The 10,486-nt window shown below is 38.4% G+C and overlaps 2 protein-coding genes across 2 annotated transcripts in view; one reads left to right on the forward strand and one right to left on the reverse strand.

Moving 5' to 3' along the window:
• SWT1 (SWT1 RNA endoribonuclease homolog (S. cerevisiae)) overlaps nucleotides 1–10,486 on the reverse strand; it is a 147,069-nt gene that overhangs the window by 9,614 nt on the left and 126,969 nt on the right. The window lies entirely within an intron of this gene.
• Nucleotides 9,048–10,486, forward strand: part of LOC102863888 (general transcription factor II-I repeat domain-containing protein 2-like) — a 2,191-nt gene continuing 752 nt past the window's right edge. Inside the window, exon 1 of the mRNA XM_006901317.1 lies at nucleotides 9,048–9,213. Coding sequence (XP_006901379.1) covers nucleotides 9,048–9,213 — 166 coding nt within the window. The remainder of the gene's footprint in view (nucleotides 9,214–10,486) is intronic.

Raw genomic sequence — 10,486 nt, forward strand, 5'->3', positions numbered from 1 at the left:
TTGAGGAGTAGTGATGTCAGTTTGAGGACTAAGATGTGTCTGATTCAGGCCACAGTCTTTCTGATTACTAGCTATGCATCTGAGACCTAGACAATGAATAAGGATGACAGAAAAAGAATCGACACCTTTGAATTGTGGTGTTGGAGAAGAGCACTGAATATTCTATGGAAGGGCAAGAGAATGAACAAGTATGTCTCAGAGGTGGTGCAGCCAGAGTGCTCTTCGAAGGCAAGAATGAGGAGGCTTTGCCTTACATACCTTGGACACATTGCTCAGAGGTGCTATTCCTTGGAGAAGGACATCATGTTGGGAAGGATGGAGGGTTGGTGAAGGAGAGGAAGATCCCTAACAAGGTGGTTTGACATGGTGACTGCTGCAATGGGCTCTTGTCTGTCAGGAAGTGTGAGGATGGCGCAGGACAGAACAGGATTCAGATCTTTTCATTGGGTTATTTTTAGTTATGCTTGAATCAATAGCACCTAATAACAACAGGTACCTATCTACGTTAGTCTGAATGGATTAAAAGAAAATCAAGCCTTTATCTCTTATCACCCTGATGGTACAACTATTTAGGTCTCTTACTGTGTTCCTATCTCTCTTTTTAAGTTAAATAATTCTAACTCGTAATCCTTTCTGCAACAGAACTGAAGGCTGTTTCTAGTTCTGCAATTCTATTTCTTGCTTTCTTTTTCCCCCTCCCGAAAAACCACCACCGCTGTTTCCTTCAAAAATAGTTATGTATTTTTAATGTGCTCTTGCATTAAAGTCATATAAATCTTAATCAATTAATCTCTTATGAAAGCTGATGAAATAATGGTACCTGTGTAGGAAAGAACTGGCTGTTCTCAACTTAAATATGAAAGTAAATGTAGCAACAGCTGCCTAGATTATTGCAAATAATGACGTGTGTCTACTGTGCAAGGATGCTATGTAACTTCTTGATATGTTTGTTGTCTGTATGCACACCAAGTTGTTTCTAGCCCCACAAAGGTCTCATTTCAGGCAGAGTTCCTTAAAGTAGTGTTTTGCAAAAAGTTGTGTTGTGTTTTTTTTGGTTTTTTTTAAAAAGGCAAACAAATACATGAAGAAATGTTCAAAATCCCTAAGAGAGATACAAATCAAAACAACTGTATCATCTCACCACAGTAAGAATAGCAAAATTCAACAGAGCAGCAAACAACAAATGCTGGTGAGGTTGTGAACAAAGTGGAACCCTTATTCACTGTTGGTGGGAGTGTAAAATGGTGCAACCACTATGAAAAGCTGTACGGTATTTTCTCAAAAAGTTGCAAATATAAATACCATTTGACCCAGCAATTCCTTTACTGGGAATATACCCCAAAGAAACCGTAACTGCCTCGCAAGCAGATATACGCACACCTATGTTTATTGCTTCTTTGTTCACGATAGCAAAGAGCTGGAAATAACCCAAGTGCCCATCAACAAACGGATAGACAGAGAAGCTCTGGTATATTCACACAATGTAATGCTATGCAGCACTGAAAAACAAGGAACTTATGAAATATTATACAAAATGGATGACCCTGGAGGATATTATGCTGAGTGAAATATCTCAGTCACAAAAAGACAAATACTGCATAATGCCACTGTTATAAAACAAGACTGACATTGAGGTTGGGAGGAAACTGAGAGTGGATAAATAATGTACACTGCATTGAAACAGATGAAGGAGAGAATTATTTAAAAGGAATATATGATCAGGTATTATTTGGATGACAAGAGTCTGTGTAACAATGAAAGAATTTCTTTTTCTTTTTTCAAAGAGAAAAACAAACTGGTAAGAGGGGTGGGCAGGGAGGAAAATGTCCAACAATGAATGAATGGAAAAAATAAAATAAAAATTAGTGTTTGTGGTGAAAGTTTACAAAGCAAATTTGTTTTCTCATTCTATAATTTATACCAGATTCTTCTGTTCTAATGGCTGCAATTGTCACAAATGTCAGCTTTCTCCCTATTTCCATTAACCCAGTTTTCCTGCCCTTTCCTATGCTCTTAACTTTGCTTCTGGACAAATGCTGCTCTTTTGATTGTGTGGAGATGATTGTTCTGAGGATCATATACCTTCATTTGTTACTGTTCACTTTTATGGACTTTTTATGTAGCTGAAGGTAATCTCTGGGATTGACTTAGTTCTAAGTTAGAGGGGTATATAAGGGCCATAGTTTCAGGGACCTGTCTCTATCAGACCAAGTTTGAGTTTTTAAATTAATTAAAAATCTGTATTACCTTTCCTCCAACACCTTCTATGTGGTTCTGGAAGAAAGGCTGGTTTTACCAGTAGGCACCATCCAGTTCTTGTGGCCTCAGGAATTTCTTTTGATGTTGTTGTTCCAGATGGAAAGACCAATAGTTTTAATTTTATTGCTACTTTAAAGCTTTTAAGATTTCATAAACTACTTATCAAAGCAGGAAGTAGAATATTGTCTCTATGAGCTATGTTATATGAACCTAGATGTGCCCTGAGACCATGGTCATGGACACCAGTATCTCCGTCCCAGGAGAGGATTTCCTGATTGTTGCACCTGTGCACTCTATTTATGTGTCATACAGCTGAAGCCAACTCACAGCTTACCCTCCAGCAAGTTTTCAGAGATTATAAGGCACAGAAAGAGACTATGCATGTTTCTTGCTCGGAGGAGCTGGTGGATATGAGCTGCGTGCCTTTGGGTTGGTAGGATAGCAATACTCCTTAGCACGAGGGCACCAACTTGCAGCATGTGCAAATACATATACAAGAATATATGCTACCAAATGGTGCTGCTGGATTGTTTATCTAGTAGTATTTACTGCTGTTGCATACTTTTCAGTGTCTTCTTCTGCCTTGGTTACGTTGTGCTGACTTTCCACATTGTGTATTGTGCTTCCAATCCTAAAGGTCTTATGTGTCTGATATTGGTCCAGTGGTAAGGACTTTTGTTTTCTTGGTGTTAAGATATAATCCATACTGAAGGCAGTGTCTTTGACCTTCTGCAGCAAGCCTTTCAGTGTTCCTCACTTTCATCAAGCAGTGTTCAGTTATCTGCATATCAGTGTTATACAACATAATAAGCAGGTTGCTGATGAGTCTATCAATTCCTGATGCCACTTTCTTCTTCATACAATCAGCTTCTGGAATTATCTGCTCAGCATATTGCTTGAATAGATAAGGAGAAAAGATATAACCCTTAGATGTACTTTTCCTGTTTTCAAACCATGCAGTGTTCCCTTATTTTGTGTGGACAATGGCTTCTTGACCTATGTACAGATTTCACATGAACACAATAAAATGTTCTGATATTCCCATTTTTCTCAGTGTTGTTCATAAATTGTTGTGATCCACACAGTCACATAAATGCTTTTGTAGCCCACAAACTACAAGTAAGTACATAATTATGGTACATAATTAGATTAAGTAAATCCTACCACATTAATAAAGCAAAGAGAATGAGTCTATAGAAAAAGGAAAAGATAAGATTGAAATAGTTGACATTAATCTATATAAAAATGCTGCTCTTTCAGTGTAACTCTTAAGTTTTAGCCTCTAGGAAGGTTCAATATTAAGTCACAACACACAAATGTATTTCTTCTCCTTTGTCTTCTCTATAGTGACCTATTATAGAGATCAAACAGGTAAACAGTCCAGGGGAAGGGAAAAGAAACTCTAGAAATAAACTCATACAGCTATGGTCAATTTTCAAAAATTCTACCAAGACATCTACTGAAGATAACTAGTCCCTTCAACAAACAGTGATGAAAAAAGTGGGTCTCAGTATGCAAAAGAATAAAGCTGGACAGTGACCTTACATCATAATGAATAAAAACCAAAAATTCCACTTCTGTGAAGATTTTTGTTTTTAAATAGGAAACCTAGTAATGTAGGCTCATTTTATTTGAACTTTGCAATTAACTGTTTTTAAAATTGTTGAGCCTCCTTAACATGCTTGTTGGCTATTTGTATATCTTCTCTGGAGAAATTCATGTTCTTTGACCATTTTTTTTTTTTATCATCACAATCCCATGGTCATGAAACTGGATTTATAGCATCTTGTAGCGCACTGGTATTAGAGGTTGTTTGGGTTTTTTTTTTTCTTTATTATTTTATTTTATAATGGTTTACATACAAAGTTCATATACATTTTTTTCTCACCAGACTTTTCCCCTTTCCTTTACCAATTCCTCCTTCCACCCATCAAATTGTGTGACCCTATGATTCAGCCTCCCCCTTGGATCCTCGTACACATTCTACAATAGTATTTTTATACAGTATTTGTCTTTATGAGACTGAGTTAGTTCACTAAGATAATGCTCTACATTTCTTCCCAGATAGTTATTCACAAAATCACTGCTGCAGCATGCTGCATAGGATTCTATCGTGTAATGTACCATACTTTCTCAATCCATTCCATTTTGGTTGGGTATTTGGGCTGTTTCCATGTTCTTGCTATGGCAAATAACACTCCTATGAACATTGGTGTACAAGTCTCTGTTTGTGCCTTCTCATTTTCTCAGGGAATATTCTAACCAATGGGATACCTGAGTCATATGGAATTTCTATGTTCAACTTTCAGAGGAAACATCAAACAACTTCCAGAGTGGCTGAACTATTTTACAATCCCACCAATAATGTATAAGCTTTCCTATCTCACTACATCCTTGTAATACGTTTATTACTTGATGCCCTGCTAAACTTTGCCACTGCTACTGGGGTAAGATGGTATCTCATTGTGGTTTTGATTTGCCTCTGTCCTTTGTGAAAACTTTTTCCAAGTTTTGTCCATTTTGTCTTTTTCTTCTAGAGGCCCTGCAGGATTTTGTAAACTTTCGTGATGAGAGCCTTGTCTGAAATGGTATTGCCAAATATTTGTTCCCAGTTGGTAGGTTTTCTTTTCACCCTGTTGGAAAACATTTTTTTGTAATGAGCACAGAGATTTAACCTTTAGAAGGTCCCATTCATAGATTTTATCCTCTTCAGATTGTATATTTCTGGTTGGCTGTATTGGGCAGTCCCTTTATACCATAGACTAAGCCTTCTAAGCTTGGTCCCACTTTGTCTCTTATGAGCTTTATGGTTTTGGATTTTATTCCGAGGTCTCAGATCCACCTTAAGTTGTATGGTGTGAGATGTGAATCTTGTTTCAGCTTTCTGCAAGTAGCAGTACAATTTTGCCAGCACCATATATTGAAGAGGTTATCATTTTCTAATTTGACAGGTTTTCTTTTCTCATCGAATATCAACTGACCATAGATAGCTGCATCCATTTCTGGGTTTTCAATTCTGTTCTATTGGTTATGTGCCTTTCATTGTACCAGTACCATGCTGTTTGGTTACTACTGCTGTGTAGTTGGCTTTGAGTCAGGTAGTGATATGCCTCCCACTTCATTTTTGTTTTTCAGAAGTGTTTTGCCTATTTGGGTTCTCTTTCTCTCCAAATAAACTTAACAATTTCCCTTTCGATCTTGAAAAATGAATTTAGTATCTGTATAGGGATTGTGGTAAACATGTAGACTGCCATTTTCACAATACCGTATGTTCCTATCCATGAACAGGGCACATTCATTCTTCCATTGCTTTTAGTCTTTTATTGTCTTGCAGAAATATTCTGTAGTTTTCTTTGTATAGGTCTTCTGTATCTTTAGTTAGGTTCACTCCCAAGTACCTCAATTTGTAGTTGGCTATTATAAATGGCATTGCTTTCTTGGCTTCCTTCTGAGTTCTCGCTGCTACTGTAGAGGAATCCCACTAATTTTTGGATACTGGTCTAGTATTCTGGCACTCTACTAAATTGGTCTACTAGCTCTAACAGGTTTTTTGTTAAGTCTATGGGGGTTTTCTGTGTACACTATCATATCATCTGCATAGAATGACAGTTGAAACATCTCTTTGCCAATCAGAATGCCTTTTTACTTCCTGATGGCTTCATAAGCTTTATCCTCTCATGGCTAATTTCTAACTTTAAGGCACTGTGGTCTGAGAAGATACTTTGTATTATTTCAGTGTTTAATTTCCTGAGGCTTACTTTATGCTCTAATATGTGATCAATTCTTGAGAATGTACCATGTGCACTTGAGAAGAAGGTGAACAGAGTTTTAGTTGGGTGTAGTGCAAGGTTGAGTTGGATGACTGTGTAGTTTAAGTCCTCTGCGTCTTTGTTAAGTTTCTTTTGAATGTGTTAAAGCCTCCTACCACTACTGTGGTGCTGCTGTCTATTCTTCAGTTCTGTTAACTGCTGTTTTATGTATTTAGCAGGTCTATCATAGATGTTGAAGGGAGTGGGTAGAAGTGTATGGGTATCCTGGTGGATGGTGGAGCAGGGAAGAAAGTGGGTAAAGACATGTGTGCCAAAGGCAGGGACAACACTGATACTAATGGTTAACTCCACAATAAGGGATATATCTTTCATTTTTCTGTAAAATGCTTGTCTATCTGATACTTCTCTAAATCTGAACATTCAGATTAAGACAGACTAGGAAGAAGGATTGGCCATCCACTTCTGAAATAGCAGGCCCTTGAAAACCCTATGTACAACTGGAGACTAAGGTGCATCTGATACAGGCCATGGTCTTTGCTATCACTTGTTATGCATCAGAGAGTTGGACAAAGACTAGGGAGGATAGAAGGAGAATTGATGCCTTTGAGCTGTGGTGCTGGAGAAGAGTATTGAGGGTACCATGGACTGCTAGGAAAACAAATAGATCCATCCTGGAAAGGGTCAAACTGGGCAGCTCCTTGAAGGGAAAGATTCTGAGGCTCCGTCTAACATACTTTGGACATGTTGTAAGGAGGGACCGGACCTTGAAGAGGGACATCATGCTTAGTAGGGCGGAGGGACAGCGCAGGAGGGGAAGGCCCTCTATGAGGTGGATTGATTCAGTGACTAGGATAATCGGGATGGGAGTGTTGGAGACAGTACGATTGGCTCAGGACAGAGCAGAGTTTAGGGCTGTTGTACACAGGGTTGCTATGAGTCACAAGCGACTCCACAGCACATAACAACAACATCATTTGGTGCATTGATGCTTACCCATGCTAAGTCGTCTTGATCTACTCTGCCTTGAATCATTATATAAGACATTATATAATGTCTTCCTTATCTTAGGGTGATTTTCATTCTGAAGTCTATTCTATCAGTGATTAGCACTGCCACTCCTGCTTTTTTGTGGATGCCATTTGCTTGCTGTACTTTTTTTTTTTTGCAGCCTTTGATTTTGCGTCTATCTTTTCATTTATTAGATGTGTCTCTTGTACACAACATATTGATGGGTTTTGCTTTTTTATGCATTCTGTTACTCTTTTACTTTTGATTGCACCAGCATTATGTCCATCCACATTAAGTGTGATTATTGACAGGCCAGATTTTATGGTTGCCATTTTGCTGTGTTTCTTATTTTGTTATTTCTTGTTACTATAGTCCATTCACTTTTGTGTAGGTCTTCCCTTAAAATTCTTGCAAGTTTGGTCTTATTTTCACAAATTCCTTAGATTGTTTCTTTTCTGCATGTGATTTTGAAGCGCTTTGCTGGGTACAGAATCCTGGGTTAGCAATTGTTTTAAATTTCAGTATATGCCATCCCATTGTTTTCTTGCTTCCATGATTTCTGCTGAAAAATCAGAACTTAATCTGATTACTTTTCCTTTGTAAGTAACTCTTTGTTTTACTTGTGCTGCTTTCAGTATTCTATCCTTATCTTTTATTTTGGGGAATTTGACTATGATATGTCTTAATGTTTTCCTTTTTGGATATAGTCTACTTTGTGTTTGCTGAGCTTCCTGATTGTGGATTTCCTCATTTTTCATAATACTTGCAAAGCGTTCTTCTAGTACCTCTTCCACAATTTTCTCAGTTAGTTCTCTATCCCTCTCATATTCTGGAATTCCAGTCATAAGTATATTATTTCTTTTGATGTTATCTCACATGATTCTAATATTTTTCTTCATTTTCTTTATGTCTCATCTCTGATTTTTCTCCTAGTATGTTTCCATTGAGGTTCTTGTCTTCCAGCACACTCACTCTGTGCTCCATCTTTCGGGTTCTACATTTTGTCCTTCAAACATACTGGACACTTTTTACCATTTCCATCTTAATATACAAGATTGCATTTTCATGCCTTTTTTTTCTTTCTAGTACTGTGTTGGCAATATCATCTCTAACTTGTGGTTTTTTTATGTTCTTGTACCTCTTCCGGCTCTGTGTCTCTGGAACATTTGCTTTCTTGTAGGTTTCCATTGCTTCTTCCATCTTTTGCACCTTCTTATGTAGCTGTTCAAATAACTCTTCAATTTTTTTTTCCTGGTTCTCTACTTCTAGGTTATTCCCTTTATCTGTGGCTTCCATTGTCTCTTCCATCCTTTGTACTTTTATTCATAGCTGTTTGAAGGTCTCCATATTAACATATATCATCTGCCTTATTGACTGTGGGGTATTCATAAAGTCTCTGATATTCTCTGCTTGTTTGAAGAAGGCTTAATTTGTTTTTTCACAATGTTTGAAGCTGCCTGTTGCTTTCTTGACATTATGTGAAGTTTTTCTTGATAAGTGTTAGGTCATTTCTATTGTGTCTGCAAAAGCTGTTGCTGGTTCTTGTCTTTATAATATTACTTATTAGTTGCCAAGTCAAAATGTGATGAAGTACTCACTCCACTATAAGCCTTTTTGACGAAAAGGTGCCTTTCCTAAATGCCTAGAGGTTCTTTCTGTTCTGCACTGCAGCCTTGTATGAATCTTGCCTTGAAGTACTCCCCGGGCACCAACTCTATAGGCCTCCTTCATATATGAAGTGGTTAAGTGGTGCAAGATCAAGTGCTCTACTCAAGCAGTTTCTCATGTATCTTTTCTCCTAGAGCTTAATGTCATCCTTTGTCTCTGGAGTGGCATGATGTTAGAGATGAGGGCTGCCAGCTCAAGCAGCTTGTGTCTCAAGTCAGCCATCCTTATCTCTCAGAGAGCTACAAAAATCCCTTCCCTCTGCCTGAAGTTCTGTATAATAAAATATATTGTCTTGTTTGGCCACTGGGATGGTTCCCAAGCCACAGAGGCAAAAACCCCCAGATGTCTGCTCTGGAGTCAATGTGTAAAGAGCTGGCCAAGTCCAAGGCTGAAGTTGCCTGCATCGCCATGTATGAAGCAGATGTGTTTGTTGTAGGAACAGAGAAGGGACGCGCCTTTGTCAACGCCCGGATGGATTTTCAGAAAGATTTTGCAAAATACTGTAGGTGTCAGTCATTTAATTCTTAGCATTTCATAAATTCTAAGTAACAAAAAAAACAAACAAACAAACAAACCCCCAGATGGAGGGAACTAACCCTGGGAAGCCTCAGACCTGTCTCCCCACAAGCAATGGAGAGTGCTCACTCTTGGCACAGAGTCCCACTTCTCCTGAACCTTTCTGCAGTGACTTACTTCCTCCTTTGTCTCTGGTGTGGTGGGAGATCAGGACCCCCAACTGGGCTGCCTGTAAGCAGAGGCTTGTGGGTCAGCCATGTGTCACAGGGAGCCAAGAAAATTCTTTCCTCTGCCTTAAGTTATGCACACGAAAATCTCTTGTCCTGTTTGGTCCCTGGGATGGCCCTGCAGCTACGGAGGCAAGAACCCCCAGATGGAGGGATCTACAACCCCAGAGATGTCTCAGTTCTGTCTCCCCACAAGCAATGGAGAGTGCTCGCTCTCAGCACAGAGCCCTACCTGTCCTGCCTTCTGACCATTTTTTAAATTGTGTTGTTTGCCTTTGTGATGTTGCTTGTAAGAGCTTATTCATGCATACAGATTGAAAAGGTATGGAGACAAAATACATCCCTGACGGACTCCCTTCTTGATTTTGAAACATGTAGTGTCTCCTTGCTCTGTTCTGATGGCTGGACACAGAATTAAAAAGAACAATTACTGATATTTTCAATGAGTGAAAAACAAATTTGAATAATTACAGGACACTACAATTAAAAATCAAGAGGAACTTAAAAAACTATCTAAAACAAAGCAGATAAAACTAACGAGATATTATGGGGACTGGAAAAACAAGAAACCACATTCTGAAATATGCGATCCAAGGTTTCAGATGCTGTCAACATGATGGACACATGAACAGAGTTGAAGAGATGGAATACAGAACCAGTGAAACAGAACATAGAATTGTCACCAATGATCTGCTAGAGCAAAAAGCAGAATCAAAAAATAAGGAAAAAGAAGAAAACTTAAGAATAATGTAGGACACTATCAAGAGAAATAACATGTACATCATCGGAATCCAGAACAGGAAGAAGCAAGGAAAGACCCTGAAAAAGTTGTGGAAGAATTACTAGGAGAAAACTTCCCAGGCATAATGAAGAATGAGAAAATATATATTCAAGAAGCTGAGTGAACACCAAATAGAACAGACCCCAAAATAAAAACACCAAGGCATAACACAGTCAAATGTGCCAAAACTAAAGATAAGGAGAGAATTCTGAAACTAGCAAGGGAGAAACAAAGAGTAACCTATAAGAGAGAATGGG

The sequence above is a fragment of the Elephantulus edwardii genome, unplaced genomic scaffold, assembly GCF_000299155.1.
Source record: "Elephantulus edwardii isolate Elephantulus edwardi_28Jun2011 unplaced genomic scaffold, EleEdw1.0 scaffold00318, whole genome shotgun sequence".
In the NCBI taxonomy this organism is placed as follows: Eukaryota; Metazoa; Chordata; class Mammalia; order Macroscelidea; family Macroscelididae; genus Elephantulus; species Elephantulus edwardii.